The sequence below is a fragment of the Littorina saxatilis genome, linkage group LG17 (genome assembly GCF_037325665.1).
Source record: "Littorina saxatilis isolate snail1 linkage group LG17, US_GU_Lsax_2.0, whole genome shotgun sequence".
Taxonomy (NCBI): domain Eukaryota; kingdom Metazoa; phylum Mollusca; class Gastropoda; order Littorinimorpha; family Littorinidae; genus Littorina; species Littorina saxatilis.
The window spans coordinates 20248701-20269487 of record NC_090261.1 but is presented as its reverse complement, the minus strand read 5'-3'; the positions used below and the strand labels follow the sequence as shown (position 1 = coordinate 20269487).

The window sequence follows — 20787 nt, the reverse complement described above, 5'->3', positions numbered from 1 at the left end:
ATCAGGATGACCTCTAACGTTGACCTTGACCTACAAACAAAGAATCAAACAAATCAAACAAGTAAACAAACGTGACCTCAAAACTTGACCTTGACCTACCTGACAATGTCAGCGTGACCTTCAGCGCAGGCGGCATGGAGAGGGGTCCAGGTGTCGGAGTCGGGCCTGTTGACGTCAGCGCCGTGAGAACACAACAGCAAGACGGCGTTGATGTTGCCCTCCAGCACCGCTTGATGCAGCGGCGTCAACCCTGACAAACACACAGGAATGGTGGTAATGATGATGATAAAGCTGATCAAAACAGAGAGAGAGAGAGAGAGAGAGAGAGAGAGAGAGAGAGAGAGGGGGGGGGCAGGCAGACATGAAGGACATGGGGGAAGGCAAATGCAAATTTTGTGCACATGAAGATAGTAAGATACCCCTCCCCCACCCACCCACACCTGCCATTTTCCTAGAATGCTGTCTCATCCCTTCATATTTGTTGTCTGGGAAATGTGTGTTGCCTTTTTGAAGAATTGGTAACACTTTTCAAGGTATTTCGGATTGCTAATATTAGTATATTAAGTTTGAAATTGCTGCCACAGGCAGACCCAGACGCAGACTAATAGCATCATCTTGTGCTTTCTTTAACGTGACAGCAGGAATAAAGAGCTACACCAAAAAAGCAATAAAATGACAAGGGAAGGTGTTTTTTTAAGCTTAACCTATACATTCCTGATGACACCTCCCCAGTTAGGTGACAGTCTCTTCCTTCTTCTCGTCAAATGCTCCCTCCTCCCCCCTCTATCCGATCCCATCCCCACCCTACCCCCTACTCCCCCTTTCCTGTTTATCTTGTCACCTGCCCTCTTCCTCCTTCTCCAGTCTTCTAACTCCATTCTCATGGAACCCCTCCCCCCCCCCCTCCAGTCCCTTATCCCTCTCTCCCTTTCATATTCCTTCCCCCTCCTCCCTCACCCTTCCTTCCCCATCTTCCAACCTCTTTGGTCATGTCAGAATACCGCCCCCCCCCCTCCCCCAGCAAAGATCCTCATCCCACCCTCCCCCATGTTTCTCCCTTTCCCGTCTCAGTTCATGTCACATGCCCCCCCCCCCCCCCCCCCTTCCCACTCCCCTTCACACACACACACACACCAAACCTCATCCTTGTCCCCGACTTCTCCCGAAACCACACCTAGGGTGTCAAGCATGGTTTCAAATAGCAAAGTATCTATCCCTCCTACTGTGACTTACGAGAGAAAGTCTCTACAGTGGATACGCCTTTGTACACACGCACAGCGATATCATTTAGTTGTGGTTATACACGGACAAGATAGCTGCGAGGTATCACTGGCTAGAATAGTAAGAATGGAATGACAAACATTCCAATAGATTCGTCAAGTTGTTGCGAACTTCTTGTAGCGTTTCTTTTGAAGTCGCCATCGTTGGTTACACGTCCGCTAGTCTGGTATGCGCAGCAGAACCAACGTAGCGAAGGCATTAATACGTGTTTCGGAGCACCTACAAGATACAAACCATGATTGTTGTTTTGTTTATCGCAGGTTTTATCCACTGCAAGTAATTCCAAAGCTACTATGTTCACATCTCCCGTTGGGAATCGCTTTGAGCACTGTTTTATTTAAACCTTAAAAGAGATATGGGATATCAATCGGATATGATTCACTTCACTTTTATTAAGTCACTTAGATACCATGGTTCGTTCGAGTGTGCTTCATATGAAGCCGAAGCTAATTATACAACTGTTAACATTGTATCTGGGCACATCTTTTGTAAGGTCTTCCTTCATTGAGCACGAAGTTGACTTCGCGAAGACTCTTTACCGAAAATTCAGTGTCAAAGCTTCGTTCAGCGAGCTTCGTGAAGTACGACTTTGCCACGCCAAGTCCACGTCGCCCAATGAATATCAGCCTTGATATTAATTTGGCGAAATCGACCACGCGAAGTCCACTTCACGAAGCGATGGCACTGAATTTTCGGTAAAAAGTATTAGCGAAGTCTTCGCGGCAAAGTCGGGCTCGACCTTTACATAGCCTCAGTGTTGCCTGGTGTTGCTGAGCATGGCAAGGATTGTCACTGAATTATTCAGTCTTCTCTTCTTCTGGACACCCAGGGCTGGCGGAGCGCATAGGCGCTGGGTCAGGAGAGCGGGACTGAAGAGATTATGAGAATGTGGGTGGAGAACGATTATATATATCCTGGACAAGGACTACTACTAAGTTAGTATAGTAGTCCTTGATCCTGGAAAATGTAGAGACCCAATAACAACCTGATCGGCACGAACATCAACAGGTGGCCCATACTTCCAACAGCCTCAGCAGTGAACCGCACGAACCCTGGGCTTTGATCACGGTAGCTACTTATCGCTTAATAGCTGTCACCAGGCAACAGGAAGCACACATAGGCTACATTGTGCCAAGGCTTTTCAGTGCCTCAATCAAGATCTATATGGAGGCAAGCCTTTCTCTGTCTCTCTCCTCCTCGCCCAGATGTATACAGGCTTACAGCTGTGAAAGGCTAAACATATAATAGGCTTTATAGATGATCTCTCTTTCTCTGTCTGTGTCCGTGTTTTTATCTCTCCCTCTCTCTCTCTGATACTCTACCGGTCTCTGTCCGTCTCTCAGCGGTTTGTCACTCTCTCTCCGTCCGTCTTTCTCTCTCTCTCTCGCTCTCTCTCTCTCTCTCTCTCTCTCTCTCTCTCTCCCTCCCTCCCTCCCTCCCTCCCTCCCTCCCTCCCTCCCTCCTCCACCCATTGCACACCGGTACGACCGAACTAAGGTAACGTTAAATTACTGTTGTGCAGCGGGTTGAAAGAATACCCTATACCTCGGAGATATACCTTCACTCGGTCTCAACGACGTCACGTGACATGTTATATGGTGGAAGAGAATGCTGTCGCTTATTTTCCTTAGTGAGGATGAGGGTTTAACATGGATCGGGAACTTACAGGACAACCGCGGCTGCGCTTGCAAGTTTGGATAGTTCTTTCCGTGACTGAGCATCGTTTCAGTCTTACCGAACTGAGGGTGGAAAATAAGCGACAGCATTCTCTTCCACCATATAACATGTCACGTGACGTCGTTGAGACCGAGTGAAGGTATATCTCCGAGGTATAGGGTATTCTTTCAACCCGCTGCACAACAGTAATTTAACGTTACCTTAGTTCGGTCGTACCGGTGTGTAATATCTCTCTCTCTCTCTCTCTCTCTCTCTCTCTCTCTCTCTCTCTCTCTCTCTCTCTCTCTCTCTCTCTGGAAAGTCTGTTACAGTAATAGAGTCCTCCCTTCAAACAGCTTTAAACGATGTAAATAACTGGTGTAGTGCTAATGCTATGCTTGTCCATCCAATAAAAACTAAAAGTATGGTAATTGCAACCAGACAAAAACATCAGATTTCTCCACTCAAACTAAATCTTACTATTGGTACGCAATCAATTTAACAAGTTCAACATTATCATTGTTCGTTTTTTGTTGTGTTACCTTCAGCTTTAAAAACTGGTCGGCTTTATTAACCAACACCAAGTTGCCAAAAACAAATAACGTTGATTTTAATGACCCGCAGTCAAGTCCTTCTGTAACCCCGTTTGCACAGTCGAAGTTGTATTTATCAGGTGATGTAGAAAAGAACCCAGGTCCTGAACACGAGCATGAAATCAGTGTCGTACACATCAATGTCAGAAGCCTTAGGAATAAAATTAATTTATTGCAACCCGAAGTTCAACGGCTTGTCTTAACACTTTCGGAGACATGGCTAGCGCCTTCTGATGATAACTCCTCATTACTGATTCCAAATTTCAGTCCCCCTGTTCGACTTGACCGTCCAGACCATCCTTATGGCGGAGTAGCAATCTATGTAAAAAATTATTTGTATTATAAACCCCGTCCTGAGTTTAACGTCGTCGGCCTAGAAGCCGTGTGGGTCGAGATAAAACTGAATAAAGAAAGTATTTTGATAGGTTCATTTTACCGTCCACCAAATGGATATGTTCAATATTGGGAATTAGTAGACGAAAGTTTAAGAAAAGTAAATAGTCAAGTGTTGAAGTTTGTGATCTGTGGTGATTTTAACGTTGATTTTTTAAGTTCTCCTTCTCACAATTTTTTCAATATGTTGCATTCATATCAACTCTGTCAACTTGTCAATGTTCCGACACGTATAACTGAAACAAGCAGTACCTGCATAGACCTTATAATTACACAAACGCCACAAATAATTAAATCTGTAGATGTTTTGCCACCAGTTTGCAGCGATCACAGCGTACCACGGGCGATATTAAAAAGTACTGTAAATGTAAGTAACTCCTTTAAACGAACTATTTTCAATTACGATAAATTGAATATAGAAGGGTTTTGTAACGCTCTTTCACAAGTTGATTGGACAGGTATGGTGACGAATGAAATGTTTAATGATAGCATTGATGTTTTTAGTAGAACTTTTATGAATGTTGCAAAGCAGTTCATGCCTGTTAAAGAAGTTGTTGTACGCCCTAAAGACGCACTCTGGATTACCCCAGAAATTTTAAAGTTAATCGACGAGAGAGATCAAACTCACCTGAGAGCAAAAACGAGTAACTCTTTAGAAGATTGGCTGAGTTATCGTCAGACGCGTAATCGTGTTACAGCAGCTAAGCGAGACAGAGTCCAGCAATTTTATATAGAGTTAGACGAACGCATTTCCGACCAAGGTTCCTTTGGTACTAAAAAGTGGTGGCAGTTGGTAAAGTCATTTATGGACAAGAAAGGACTTGGTGTTGATGAAATTCCTCCGATTAATTTTGAAGGCAAGATTTACCAGTCAAACCAGGAAAAAGCTAACGTTCTGAACAATTTTTTCATACAAAATTCCGTTCTTAACACGCCAGACGACAATTTGCCTCAAGCTGATTTTTTCGACAGCGAACTTAATGAGATTTATCTTACAGTCGACGAGGTTAAAGAGGTTATTAAAGCCCTTGATAAAGGTAAAGCCACTGGTCCGGATCTCATTCACAACAGACTTCTAGTTGCTGCTGTTGACGCCATAGCAGAACCCCTGACATATTTGTTTAATAGAAGCCTTAGAGAAGGTATATATCCTAGTTTGTGGAAGACGGCTCATGTCACTCCTATTTACAAAGCCGGCCCAGCAGATTGCTGTAACAATTATCGACCAATTTCATTATTAAGTTGTGTTGGGAAGGTAATGGAGCGCTGTGTCCACAGCCATGTTTACACCTTTTTACAGCGAAATGATATATTAACACCGGCACAGTCAGGATTTATTCCTGGTGACTCTACCAGTTGTCAACTGGCTTCTATTTATGACGAGTTCTGTTTAAATTACGATATGGGAATTACCACTCAAGCTGTTTTTTGTGATGTGTCAAAGGCATTTGAAAAAGTCTGGCACAAAGGGTTATTATATAAACTGGAACTAGTAGGAATCAGAGGACAATTGTTGAAATGGTTTCACGATTATTTAACAAATCGCCACCAGGCGGTTGTTATTAAGGGTGCTAAGTCTGCATTCAAATGTATCCCGGCAGGTGTTCCACAAGGTTCTGTTCTAGGCCCCTTGCTATTCCTGATATATATTAACAACATTGTGAATGATACTGAATCTGTTATAAAGTTGTTTGCTGATGACACGAGCATGTCTATGTCCTTAGAAGATCCAACTAGACGAGCACAGATTTTGAATGCAGACCTATATAAAATTAATACCTGGGCAAAACAGTGGAAAGTTAAATTTAACGAAGCAAAAACGGAACTGTTAGACATAAAACGTGATAATATACCAACCGAACCAATCATTTTTAATAATATTGTTTTGGAAAACGTGAACCAACATAAACACCTTGGCGTAATCTTGCAGAATGATTGTAAGTGGGACTTCCAAGTGAGAAGCATCATAAAAAAGGTCACCTTATTAATTAATTGTTTAAGATATTATAAATATAGATTAAATCGTAAAAGTCTGGAAACTATGTATAAATCTTTTGTTCTTCCACATTTTGACTATGCAGACATCATATGGGACAACTGCACAGAGTACTGGTCAACTGCACTCGAAAAACTACATTTGGAAGCCATTCGGACTATAATCGGTGGTGTGCGCGGCACAAGCCACGATAAACTGTATAAAGAAAGCGGATTTTGTAACCTAAAAGAAAGACGGAGCAGACACAAACTGATTTTATATTACAAGATGGTATATGGCAAATGCCCTCATTACTTATCAGATCTCTTGCCACCTTTAACTTCTGATGTTAACCCCTACCATCACTGAAGACCATTAGAAAGAAGAGTCCCCATGTGCAAAACTGAATTATACCGTCGATCTTTTATACCATCTACTACTGTCCTGTGGAACACCTTGCCAGACAACATCAAAACAACTAACTCAATCAGCGATTTCAAACGCTATTTATCTACTCCTGATTATAACGTACCTGCCTATTATTACTGTGGTAAAAGACTGGAAGAGATTCACCACTGCAGAATGCGCCTAAACATGAGTAATTTGAATTCTGACATGTGTAAACGCCACCTACAGGGAAACCCACAGTGCGCTTGCGGCTACCCGAACGAAACAGCTGACCATTATTTGACACATTGTCCTTTGTACGTAGATGCTCGCCTGTCTACAATAAACGCACTTCCTGTTAATTACAGACATGTTGAAATATTGTTAAATGGTAGCGAAAACCTTTCTCTTTGCACTAACAAGCTTGTTTTTGAAAGTGTCCAATCGTTTATCCATGAATCTGGTCGTTTCTGTTGATTTGACTCAGTAACCATATTCAAGCCAACAAACCTTATTTTATATGCATTGTTCAAATGTATATTTAGCGAGCTACTGCTTACTTGCCACAAGACTATGGTTTGTAATGTACTATGTATATTCTTATTTATATGCGCTGCCAACTTCATCTTTTATATGTACCTACCGTTTTCTCCTCCCTCCTCCACCCTCCCCCCTCTTCCTCCTGCTAGCTTTTTCTTATTCTTTCTGATTTACTTTAACTATGCTCTTCTTGTAGATAGTTCAACAATTGATAAGTATTGCTTGTCCGACATCATATTTGCGTTATTTTCCTACTACGTAGGGCGCGTAATATAAGCGTTTGCTTGAGTTCGTGTCCCTATTGTTTATCGTTGTATTTTTGTATCATGTTTGATTTAATAAAACATTGTTTAAACCAACAAGTTCAACAGCATCGCGTTTTAGGGGTAATTCTTGATTGTGAATTCAAGTGGCAGGCACAAATACAACATATTTGCAAGAAAGTAGCCAAGAACGTTTTCCTCTTATCCAAGTTAAAGCAATATACCGACAGAAGGACTCTGGAAATGTTCCACCATGCTCATGTAATGCCTCACATTAATTATGTCTCGACGCTCTGGGATGGCAGCAGTGATGTCCACTTGAAAAAGTTAGACTCTCTCTATCGTCGCTCGGCCAAACTCATCGTAAAGGATAATGCCTCAACAGATACAAAATTAAAAATGCTTAACTTTCTTCCACTGGAAAAGCATCTCAAGTTAAACAAAGCCATTTTCATGCATAAATTGTATCACGGTAAAGTGCCGATTTACATTACATCATTATTTCATAAAGCTACCCACAGATATGGGTCGGTCAACTTGATCCCACCAATTCCACGAATTGACCTGTATAAGACCAGTCTTGCTTTTTCGGGTACTTCAGTTTGGAATTCACTTCCATCATCCTTTAAGCACCTAAAATCATTAAAAAGTTTTAAAAAATGTGTTAAAAACCACTTAATGTCTGAGTAGTTTAACGCCTTTTGACTTACCAAACGTAGTATTACGTCAAAAATATGCTGTGCATTGTATATTCTGAATATATTTTTGTTACACTATTGCTACATGTTCGATTGCCACCAGCTTGTATTTACAATTACCTGCATAGTATGCATTTGATTTTATGAATAACCACATATGTATGCTCTTCATGCCTCATCTTTATCATCATCATCATCATCATTATCATCATCATTATCGTCATCATCATCATCATCGTCATCTTTATTATCACGTTTTCCGACCTCATTTTGTTGGTTAACTTTTTAACTTTTTAATTTTTAATTTTTTTTAATTATATATAATTGTGTGTCTATGCGTCCCAAGGACAGATTGTAAGAAAAGGCGTAGCCTTAAATCTAAATCCTTGTAAAATAAAGTTCAATTCAATTCAATTCAATTCTCTTTATATCTCTGTCTGTCTGTCTGTTTGTTTGTCTTCATATCTGTCTGTCCGTCTCTCTCTCTCTTTCCAAATGTAAAACGGTGAAATACCTAAAGGATGTCTCTCTTTCTCTCATTGTCACTGTGTCTCTGTCTTTATCTCTCTGATACTGTGTATCGCTCTGTCTGTCTCTCGGTCTGTCATTCACCCTGTCTCTCTCTCTCTCCGTCCCTCTTTCGCTGTTTGTCTCTTTCCTCCCTCTCTCTCTCCCTCTCTCTCTCTCTCTCTCTCTCTCTCTCTCTCTCTCTCTCTCTCTCTCTCTCTCTCTCTGTCTCTCTCTCTCTCTCTTTCTGTCTCTCGCTGCCTCTGTCTCTCTCCCTCTTCCTATTTCTGTCTGTCTGTCTGTCTGTCTGTCTGTCTGTCTCTCTCTCTCTCTCTCTCTCTCTCTCTCTCTCTCTCTCTCTCTCTCTCTCTCTGTACAGCTGTGAAGTACCCATTGACAGGATTATTTCTTATCCTTAAACTAATACAGGTTACAATGACCCGCCGCTGGAAGCCTTTCTTACCTGGGATAGGGGCTGATAGGGGGTATGGTATGCCAGTCCCTATTCCTCTCGATCCCGAATTACTGATAGTGTCTGCTACCGCACAAGAGGAATTATCTGTGTTGTTGTCTATTGGGATGATGTATTGTGAAACAGTTGACAGTTCCAGATGTGGCAGTTATCATCTCAAAGCGGGGATGTGATTAAGATAGCTTAAACTCTGCGAAAACAGACAGAAGCGGGGATGTGATGATTTTACATGCAAAGGAGGGTAATCTCTGTGAAGAGAGTTTTTGAAAAATCTGTGTAAACGTTGTGGTAAACCTGCAAACGAATTATGTCCTGTGCGGATTATTTTGCTGTACAAACAAGGAAAATTTGTTATTTAAAATAAGTGGAAAGTTGTATAGGTGTGGCATGATCTAGGGGAGAGTTACTGCAGGGCCGGACTAGGCTAAGAGGAGGGGGGGGGGGGTTGCCAGTGGTGGTCCAGGGGGATGTTCCCCCTGGCGGCAGGGGCGGATCAGTTCATTTTATGGGGGGGGGGGGGGGGGTTCAAAAGTATATTGTGAAGATATGGGTGTGAAGGCGCGAAGCACCAATCCGACGGGGCAAAGTGCCTAGCTTGCTAGGGGGGTCCGGGGGCATGTCCCCCCGGAAAATGTTGAAAAAAAGGATGCAACATGGTGCAATCTGGTGCATTCTGAGGATGATCATTACCAGTTTCAGGCAGCAGATTTTGTCACTGAATAATACCCCAAAAATTGAAACTCAATGTAAAATAAAGAAATGCATACCTCATTCAATATTTTTTGGCTGGGGGGGTGGGGGCGGAAACCCTAGAAACACCCCCCACCCCACCCCCCCCCCCCCCCCGTCGTCCGCCCCTGGGCGGGGTCAAGGGGCAGAGCCCCTTGTGGGGGTCAGGGGGCAAAGCCCCCTGAAGCTGATGGGTAGGTCATATTCTGAGATAGGAAAATGGTCGCTCCTTGCATGAAACGGCATAAAATAAGCAATAATAAAAAAATTAAATAAGTAAGGTACATGTTTAGGCTAGGGGGGGGGGGGGGTTGCGCAACCCCCATAACCCCCCCGGTAGTCCGGCCCTGTACTGATTGCGTACCTGTTATCCATATCGTACCACCCCCATTCCCGCGAAATGACGAATGCCTGAAGCCCCTGCTGAAGTGTGGGGAGAACCCCGTAGGAAAGAAGCATTCTTCCGGTGTCAACATAGCAGCTAGCGAGAAAACCACCAGCAAGAAAGAAAAATTCCCTTTTTTTGCATTTTGATGTTATTTTTGTAGTGACAAATTTGTGTGACTATGCAAAGACTACACAACTGAGCAAATTAACTTGACTATACATTGTAGGCTGCATTTGGATCAAAACATTGGCCTTTGCTTTACATGTGGAAGGCTAGATCTACTTATTGTCCAGCCTACCGAAGTCACGCATATCGTACCTGCCAGAGTCTTGATATAGTGCCGGTGGTACGATAACAATGACTATGCAGGATGACACATTTAGGAGTACTTATTAAGAAGTCTGAAGCCTGAAGTTGTTTCAGAAAAATGCTTTCCCCCTCGAACTGGACATCAGAGGACATGAACAAATGTCTGGCAGCCATTGCAAACGGAATGGGCTTCAACGCTGCTTCAAGAGTTATTGATATTGTACCACAAGGTCACTAATATCGTACCCCCAGTACGTTATAATTAAGTGACTGACAGGTACGCATTACAGAACTGGTCTTGTAATTCGTACCATTTGGATGATTTTTTAAAATCCGTACTGAAATCAAGTTTGCGTTTTTTTCATTGCAAACAATATACGGAACGTTGAAGGCACAGGAGATGAGTGTTTATGGAGAATTTGAAGTGCCTAGCATAAAATGGTTGCGTTATAGAGCTGTTTGTCCTTAAGTGGTACGATATCAGTAACTCTCCCCTACAAGCAGAGATACAGCGTATCTCGTGGTTGAGCCTGAAAACATATTATGAGATAAATTTGCCAAACATCTTAGCGACTTTGCTCTTTTCATCGTGTGTGTGTGTATGTATGCGTGTGTGTTTGTGTGTGGTGTACGTGCTTGCGTACGTGCGCGTCTGTCTGTCTTTCTGTTGGTCTATGTGTTTGTGCGTAAGCGCGCTTGCGTACGTATCAAGCCGGCTGTTTCAGATAAAGATGAAAAACACCAGAGATGCTGCCGTTACTTCTTTTTTTTTTATCCGAATGATGAAGTGAAGCGCTTAATAACCTGCCACGGTCTGACGCAGTCTAGACATAAATTACACATCGTGCGTGCGTCTTACCCACAAATAATGACAAACGACTATACGATTCGCGTGCCGAATGATATGACTAATTATACACTCAAAGCGCCACACGAGCTCCATTAGTTGTACACCTTCAGGTAAAACCACGCGCCTCCAACACAACGTCTTGCGTATGTTATTATCCAGGCAGAACCCTGTTGTCTCTTAATTGTTAGTTAGCAACACCAACAACATGTCCAGCCAAACTAACAAGCCGCACACCACAGGTTACTGGTATCAAAAAGCATATTTAGATAAGTGATGTTTGGATTATATTCTTGTCAACGCACACTGTGTAACATAATCTAGTCTGTTCTGGTTGTCAGTATACATCATTTTTGGTGGTGTGAGAGAGAGAGAGAGAGAGAGAGAGAGAGAGAGAGAGAGAGAGAGAGAGAGAGAGAGAGAGAGAGTATTAAGCAACGACGGAGACAGACACAGGGACAGATAGGGAGGGGAGAGGGAGGGAGAGCAGCAAAAACGCAAGGACATACAGGGACAAAGACAGGAAATCCGGAGGGAGCGTACATCTCGTGGGACGCATTTTATAGCATCTTTTTCTCTCTTTCTCTCAGAAACATTGAGCTATCTCGCCATGACAAGACCAACAGACAAGCACACGCCTAGTGAACTGAGTCCCGAGGTCGCGACATCTTGACCATCAAGATCACCGGTCATCTAAGTTCACGACCTCACGCGACCTTTCACACTTTCACCCCGGAAACAAGGAAAACGCATAACGGTAGTATCTTAGGAGAGAACAAGACGATTTTTTTTTTATCGCCGGGCATCAGAATTAAGACCCCTAGGACAGGGAGGGGATGTAATCCGTACTGCCTTGTCTGTCACACACGATGTCCTTACGGCTGTCCGCTCAAGATGGTTGAGGTAGGGTGGGGGTGGCGAGAGAAAAGGAGAGAGAGAGAGAGAGAGAGAGAGAGAGAGAGAGAGAGAGAAAGAGAGAGAGAGAAAAAGAGAGAGAGAGAGAGAGAGAGAGAGGTGATGGGGAGAGAGAGGGGGCGAGAAAAAAAGAAAGAAAGAAAAAGAAAGAGAGAGATGATGATGGAACCTTATTTTTCAAGGATAGAGGTTTAAGGCGACGCCTTTTCTTACAACCGGTCCTTACTTCTAATACAAATGACTAATAAATGATAAACAAGTAAAACAACATGACAAATAAACAAATTAAACGAACAAACCAGCAAACAAACAGAAAGCAAAGTTTGAGAGAGAGAGAGATAGGGGGAGAGAGGGACGGGGCGAGAGTTATAGGGAGGGGGGAAAAACGATGAGAGGGAAAAAGAGGGGTAGAGAAAAAACAGAGAGAGGGAGGAGAGAGACAGAATAGAGAATGGGAGGGGTGGGGGAGAGAGAGAGAGAGAGAGAGAGAGAGAGAGAGAGAGAGTAGAGAGAGAGAGAGACAGACAGACAGACAGACAGACAGACAGACAGACAGATCGTTTATGGTAAGGTGTGATAATTCACAGCAAAGTTCATTGTGAGGGGTGACAAGTCATTTAAGTACGAGCGTCATAATTTATCGCATGGCTATAGGACTGCCGACAAGCATCACAACTCACGGATCAAAAGAAAACAAAATGAAAAGAAAGGAACAGAGAATGGACACAATAGAGAGTGCTCCGTGGCAACAGTTCACTGAAAGGGTGGGAGGTCATGTAGTGCGAGAGCCGACATTTATATCATGCCGACAACTCACAATAACCAAGTACAACGACGAAAGGGGTAGGGTGGGGGTTGTGGAGAGAGAGAGTGAGAGAGAGAGAGGGAGAGAGAGTGAGAGAGAGAGAGAGAGAGAGAGAGAGAGACTGAGAGAAAGAGAGAGAGAGAGAGAGTAGAGAGAGAGAGAGAGAGAGTAGAGAGAGAGAGTAGAGAGAGAGAGAGTAGAGAGAGAGTAGAGAGAGAGTAGACAGAGAGAGAGAGTAGACAGAGAGAGAGAGAGAGAGAGTAGAGAGAGAGTAGAGAGAGAGTAGAGAGAGAGTAGAGCGAGAGAGAGAGAGAGAGTAGAGCGAGAGAGAGAGAGAGAGTAGCCTAGGGAGACAGTAGAGGGAGAGAGTAGAGAGAGAGACAGAGTAGAGAGAGAGAGTAGAGAGAGAGAGAGAGAGAGTAGAGAGAGAGAGTAGAGAGAGAGAGTAGAGAGAGAGAGAGTAGACAGAGAGAGAGTAGAGAGAGAGAGAGAGAGAGTAGAGAGAGAGTAGAGAGAGAGAGAGAGTAGAGAGAGAGAGAGAGTAGAGAGAGAGAGAGTAGAGAGTAGAGAGAGAGAGAGTAGAGAGAGAGAGAGAGATAGGATAGTGATAGAGAGAGAGAGAGAGTAGAGCGAGAGAGAGAGAGAGAGAGAGAGAGAGAGAGAGAGAGAGAGAGAGAGAGAGAGAGAGAGTGAGAGAGAGAGAGAGTGAGAGAGAGAGAGAATTGAATTGAATTGAACTTTATTTAACAAGGATTAAGATTTAAGGTTACGCCTTTTCTTTTAGAGAGAGAGAGAGAGAGAGAGAGAGAGAGAGAGAGAGTAGAGAGAGAGAGTAGAGAGAGAGTAGACAGAGAGAGAGTAGAGAGAGAGAGAGAGAGAGTAGAGAGAGAGTAGAGAGAGAGAGAGAGTAGAGAGAGAGAGAGAGAAGAGAGAGTAGAGAGAGAGAGTAGAGAGAGAGAGTAGAGAGAGAGAGAGATAGGATAGTGATAGAGAGAGAGAGATTAGAGAGAGAGAGAGTAGAGAGAGAGAGAGAGAGTATAGAGAGAGAGAGAGTAGAGAGAGAGTAGAGAGAGAGAGAGAGAGATAGGATAGAGATAGAGAGATAGAGATAGAGAGAGAGAGAGTAGAGAGAGTAGAGAGAGAGAGGATAGAGAAAGAGAGATAGAGAGATGATAGAGAAAGAGAGATAGAGAGAGAGATAGGATAGAAATAGAGAGAGAGGGAGTAGAGAGAGAGAGAGAGAGAGAGAGAGAGAGGAGAGAGAGAGAGAGGAGAGAGAGTAGAGAGAGAGAGAGTAGAGAGAGAGAGGAGAGAGAGAGAGAGAGAGAGAGAGTAGAGAGAGAGGATAGAGAGAGAGAGTAGAGAGAGAGAGAGATAGGATAGAGAGAGAGAGAGAGTACAGAGAGAGAGAGAGAGAGAGAGAGAGTACAGAGAGAGAGAGAGAGAGAGTACAGAGAGAGAGAGAGAGAGAGAGAGTAGAGAGAGAGAGAGAGTTTGTTTGTTTGTTTGTTTGTTTGCTTAACGCCCAGCCGACCACGAAGGGCCATATCAGGGCGGTGCTGCTTTGACATTTAACGTCCACCACACACAAGACAGAAGTCGCAGCACAGGCTTCATGTCTCACCCAGTCACATTATTCTATAGAGAGAGTATTATAGAGAGAGTAAAGAGAGAGAGTAAAGAGAGAGAGTAGAGAGAGAGAGTAGAGAGAAAGAGAGTAGAGAGAGAGAGTAGAGAGAGAGAGAGAGAGAGTAGAGAGAGAGAGAGTAGAGAGAGAGTAGGGAGAGAGAAAGGGAGAGAGAAGAGAGAGAGAGTAGAGAGAGAGAGAGAGAGTAGAGAGAGAGAGAGAGAGTAGAGAGAGAGAGAGTAGAGAGAGTAGAGAGAGAGAGTAGAGAGAGAGAGGAGAGAGAGAGAGAAAGTAGAGAGAGAGAGTAGAGAGAGTAGAGAGAAAGAGAGAGTAGAGAGAGAGAGAGAGAGAGAGAGAGAGAGAGAGAGTAGAGAGAGAGAGAGAGAGAGAAGAGCGTAGAGAGAGAGAGATTAGAGAGAGAGAGAGAGTAGAGAGAGAGAAGAGAGAGAGAGTAGAGAGAGAGGTAGAGAGAGAGAGAGAGAGTAGAGAGAGAGTAGAGAGAGAGAGATTAGAGAGAGAGAGAGAGTAGAGAGAGAGAGTAGAGAGAGTAGAGAGAGAGAGAGAGAAAGAGAGATAGAGATAGGATAGAGATAGAGAGAGAGAGTGGAGAGAGAGAGTATAGAGAGAGAGAGAGAGTAGAGAGAGAGAGAGAGTAGAGAGAGAGTAGAGAGAGAGTAGAGAGAGTAGAGAGAGAGAGAGGAGAGAGAGAGAGAGAGAAGAGCGTAGAGAGAGAGAGAGTAGAGAGAGAGAGAGTAGAGATAGAGAGAGAGAGAGTAGAGAGAGAGAGAGAGAGTAGAGAGAGAGAGATAGGATAGTGATAGAGAGAGAGAGAGAGAGAGTAGAGAGAGAGTAGAGAGAGAGAGTAGAGAGAGAGAGTGAGAGAGTAGAGAGAGAGAGAGTAGAGAGGATAGAGAGATAGTAGAGAGAGAGAGAGAGAGTAGAGAGAGAGAGAGAGAGAGTAGAGAGAGAGAGAGAGAGAGAGTAGAGAGAGAGAGAATGAGAGAGAGAGAGAGAGAGAGAGAGAGAGAGAGAGAGAGAGAGAGAGTAGAGAGAGAGAGAGAGAGAGAGAGAGAGAGAGAGATCTACACGGTAAAAGTTAACCATAGTTGTTCGCCAGAGATTGAGAACAGCAACGCTTTCTAAGCTAAATTGATGATCTGTACCATGAGTGTTTGCCAGTCTGTCCACTTCAAAGACCATTGGGTCGACGTACCTGTGAATGTAACGTTTTGTGGCACGTTTAACACGCAATAATTATGATGTGATTTTTTTTACCGTGTGTGTTGCTTGGTACGTTCCGAAGAAGCAAGAGGAAGACGCCATGGAGTGGCAGTGACAAAGTCCTACTCAAACCCCCTTACCCTCGGCCTTTTCATACCTTTACACCACAACCCCCACAAGGGGCGGGGACGTAGCTCAGTTGGTAGCGCGCTGGCTTTGTAGCCAGTTGGTCGCTATCAGCGTGGGTTCGATAATCCCCACGTTCGGCGAGAGATTTATTCCTCGGAGTCAACTTTGTGCAGACTCTCTTCGGTGTCCGAACACCCCCGTGTGCACACATGCGCACGAAAAAGATCCCACGTTCACAGCGAAAGTCTCAGGGCTTGGAAAACACGAAGACACGCATGCATCATCTCTCGTCTCTGATTATCATGATCGTATTTCGATACTTTGACGAGACAATCCCAATGCTGGTGTGTCGAAGAAGACAGCCACGGCGGGCTTGTTCGAATCAAAGTATCACACCATATCTTCAGCGTATTACCAATATCTGTCCCAATATAGACCAGTTGGTCTAAGAGGACGTTAAACCCTAATAGTCAGTCACAACCCACACACACATACAGCCTTGAACGTCCGAGAGTGGTTCTGACAAAAGGCACTTTGAAACTCCCTTTACATTCGACCCTTTCATACAATTTCACTCCCATCCCCTGGCTCCACCCCACCACACACACACAAACTCAGGAAGATATCTTTGAGTGGTTCTGACAAAAAGCCCCTGTCTAAATCCACTCGATCATTCAAACTATCCTTCCCCAACCACCAGTGCCCCCCCCCCCCCCCACACACACACACACACCTCCACCCCACACAAAACTCAGGAAGATGTCACAGAGTGGTTTGAAAAAAGCCGCTGTATAAGGGGTTGGTTGCGATGGAGGGGGGTGTTTTTGACAGTATCAATGACCACAGACACAACAGTTAGCCCCCCCACAGGGGGTAGGGCTGGGCCCGTATTAACTGACCGTTTGTTTGTTTGTTCGTTCATGGGGTGAAACTCCCACGGCTTTTACGTGTATGGCCGTTTTTACCCCGCCATTTAGGCAGCCATACGCCGCTTTCGGAGGAAGCATTTTGTTTGTTTGTTTATTTGTTGCTTAACGTCCAGCCGACTACGCAGAGCCATATCAGGACGAGGAAGGGGGGGATGAAGGGGGCCACTTGTCAAGCGATTCCTGTTTACAAATGCACTAACCCATTACTTGTGTCCCAGCAGGCTTTAGTAAAACTAAATTAATACCTACTGGAAGATTACCAGTTTCCAGTATGTTAAAATAGGCTTAACCTATCTACTGCTGGACTTACATCAGAACACTAACAGATTAAACTATACATGAATCGCGAGACAAGCGGCAAGAGAAGAGATTTTTGGAAAAAATACAGGTGAATGAGCAAGAAGGCAGAAAAAAGAAAAGAATTCATGAAGAAAAAGAGAGCATGACAGGAAAGAGGAACCAAAAATCTACCTAACAGCAAACTAGAAAGCTCCTGCGGTTCCAAAAACAGGAGGGGCCTTTAATTTCATAACCGCAGTGCCCCACTGCGGGACGGAGGAAGCATGCTGGGTATTTTCGTGTTTCCCCACCGAACTCTGACATGGATTACAGGATCTTTTTCGTGCGCACTCGGTCTTGTGCTTGCGTGTACACACGGGGGTGTTCGGACACCGAGGAGAGTCTGCACACAAAGTTGACTCAGAAATAAATCTCTCGCCGAACGTGGGGACGAACTCAGTCACGCTGACAGCGGCCAACTGGATACAAATCCAGCGCGCTACTGACTGAGCTACATCCCCGCCTAACTGACCGTACAATGCAGAACGTGGGCCCACTATTCTGGCCATTAAACACCTGTTTGGGTTGTTATACATGCGTATTACGACCAACAGCTGAAAATGTTGTTATCTACTGCCACATTTTATTTGAAAGGAAAAAATAGCAATTTTGCTGGCTGCCATAATGTACATTATTACTATACGAGATATAATTGTGTGAACGAGAGTTTAGCGGAAAATGTAAAAAAAAATACACCGGAGAGATTCTTTTCACTGGTTTATTTAATTTATATGTGGCAGGTTTCATGGTATTAGGCCATTTTGATAGTCTCAGATTTGCTTAGTCTTTTAAATCCATATCTGTGAGAATCTGCTGTATTTGTTGTATTAACATGCAAACTAGTTGTTGTTTAAATACTTTTTTGAAAATAAAAGTTGAAATTTTTGATAATGTGTTTATTTATGTGCGTGTGAATGGTGGCGATCGTCAAAATACGGACGGATGAATTTACTTTTGCCACAGCATCACTAAACAAAGAACTAAATTCCAACACACACATGCACAAGTATCAATGCTGTTGGTGGTTGAGAGTGCCAGAACACATTGAAATGATTGTTTTTCAACAACAATCGATATCCATAACACAAATTCTAACTTATACTAGCTCCGCAAAAAAAATGTATGGGGATTCGGATCTGTCCGTCCGCATAGCGATATCAAGAGCATCGAAACTAATTGTGATTTCACAGGACAAAAACACAAGTTTACCTAATTTTGTATACTGTAAATACAAGTTTGTGCACCCTTGAAGTGAGTTATAATGTTGCCGGTCAATTTGCCCTTGATCGACGCACGGTGACCCGAGTTTCAAAGTTGCGATCCAGTCCGTCTAAACAATGTAACGATCGCCACATTTTTCTTTTCATTCAAAAACTAACCGTTTGGGGAGGAAGTGACCTCACGTTGTTTTACGTTGACGCTCGCGCTCGACAGAAAAAGACCGCAACAGTTTTTCAGTTAAAAAAATCGCAAAGTAATTACATTTTCTGAGGTTTTCTAGTGTCCGTCTAGTAACAATCGCCACTCTAGCGATCGCCACTGAGTGTTGAAGTCACATTTAACTCCATTTTCGACTGTTTTAAGAAACTATTTTGACGCTCAATCGTCACGTTTCAGTGTCGAAACACGTACTGTGCATTTGCAATCAGCCGGTGTGTCCAAACTGAAATGCGAGTGATGCCTCGATTTGTGGCGATCGCTCACGTGGTTGACGGACAGAAATACCTTCTTAGGGGGTAGGGGAACAGTTACTCCTCCATACAATAATGGTGTTTACAAATGATTGCAAACTTGTCTCTTTATAAACTGTTCAGACATGTCTTCTCTTCAATAATTTTCAGTTTTGCTCGGTTTGTTAATCAGGAGCACCCTGCAGTAAATGTTTCATCTGTGACAATGCTCGAAATGTTGACGTAATTCTAATGCCCATATCCTTCTCTTGTTACCTCATCTAGCCAAAACCATTGAAGATAGAAAGACATTTATTGAACAAACTAGATGCACAACACCAGTCTTAACACGTTTTGGTCTTACATGTATATGAAAATATTGATGGCCATGGAATGGTTTGAAAAAAAAGACGGTTTTTTCCTTCAAAACGTCTAGGTCTGCCGGAAGTCGTATTTTTTCAAACCATTCATTTGAGAATCAATATTTTGATATACATACAAGAACAAAACTTGTTAAGAATGATGTGGGGCATATTTTTTGTTCAATAAATGTCTTTCTATCTTCAACGGTTTTGGCTATATGAGCTATATGCATGCATAGGATGACCGTATTGCTTTTTTTGCGTTTTCAGGGTATGCCGCTTTGCGCCTGGTTTTTAGATATAAATAAGGACCAGGACTATAAAAACAAGAAGGGCAAAGCCCATACGACTCACATGCTTTACACATTTTTCCTACCAAAATACATGTGACCTTAACCCAAGGTCAAGGTCATCCAAGGTCATGCAACACAAAGCTGTTAATTCAAGACATAGGAAGTACAATGGTGCTTATTGGCTCTTTCTACCATGAGATATGGTCACTTTTAGTGGTTCACTACCTTATTTTGGTCACATTTCATAAGGGTCAAAATGACCTTGACCTTGATCACATGTGACCGAATGTGTCTCATGATGAAAGCATAACATGTGCCCCACATAATTTTTAAGTTTGAAACAGTTATCTTCCATAGTTCAGGGTCAAGGTCACTTCAAAATATGTATACAATCAAACTTTGAAGAGCTCCTGTGACCTTGACCTTGAAGCAAGGTAAACCAAACTGGTATCAAAAGATGGGGCTTACTTTGCCCTATATATCATATATAGGTGAGGTATTGAATCTCAAAAACTTCAGAGAAAATGGGAAAAATATGAAAAATAGCTGTTTTTTAGGCAACATTTATGGCCCCTGCGACCTTGACCTTGAAGCAAGGTCAAGATGCTATGTATGTTTTTTGGGGCCTTGTCATCATACACCATCTTGCCAAATTTGGTACTGATAGACTGAATAGTGTCCAAGAAATATCCAACGTTAAAGTTTTCCGGACGGACGGACGGACGGACGGACGTCCGGACGTCCGGACGTCCGGACGGACGGACGGACGGACGACTCGGGTGAGTACATAGACTCACTTTTGCTTCGCATGTGAGTCAAAAATTACTGTTTTTAGTTGTAACAAACTCACTTTGTTGGAAAAACATGTCCTTTGAATTGTGTGCCAACATTTATTTTGTAGAATTTGAGTGTGTAAATAGTAAATTGCTGAACACAATACTGTGAAACCTGCCAGGTGAGCTCTGCACACAGCGGGATCAGTCACCTTGAATTCAAAACCATGGACTCCGTGTGCTTCTCTCTAAAATGCCGATGCCATCATTCACACACCCTATCGCATCCTCCCACATCATTCTCTACACAACCAGAGACAGCACAAAGCAAAATCTAGACAGTAGAATTTGAGGACATGAATCTTTTGTTACACTTACATACAAGAATCTCACAATTCCAATTAATACTCTCCACTGTTTTGCAATCAAAGACAATGCAACAAGGTTTGACCAGCAAGATGCTACAACATCAAGACAACCACAACTTTCAACAATAACTACAAGTACAACAACACCGAATACAACCACTATGACTACCACCACCACCGCGCACTATTACCAACCACCATCATCAACCACCACAACTATCAACCACATCACTACCCCCACCCCCTAGTCTCTCGCCAGCATTATGTCGAGGGCGAGCGAGGCCTTGCACCGCATATATGGCAACAACAAGCACCATC

At 43.3% G+C, this 20787-nt stretch overlaps 1 protein-coding gene across 2 annotated transcripts in view; it reads right to left on the bottom strand.

Moving 5' to 3' along the window:
* The window catches only part of LOC138952795 (protein phosphatase 1 regulatory subunit 27-like), an 80793-nt gene that overhangs the window by 3681 nt on the left and 56325 nt on the right, over positions 1-20787 (bottom strand). For both annotated transcript variants that reach the window (XM_070324537.1, XM_070324536.1), the window contains exon 3: positions 100-250. In XM_070324537.1, coding sequence (XP_070180638.1) covers positions 100-250 — 151 coding nt within the window. The remainder of the gene's footprint in view (positions 1-99; positions 251-20787) is intronic.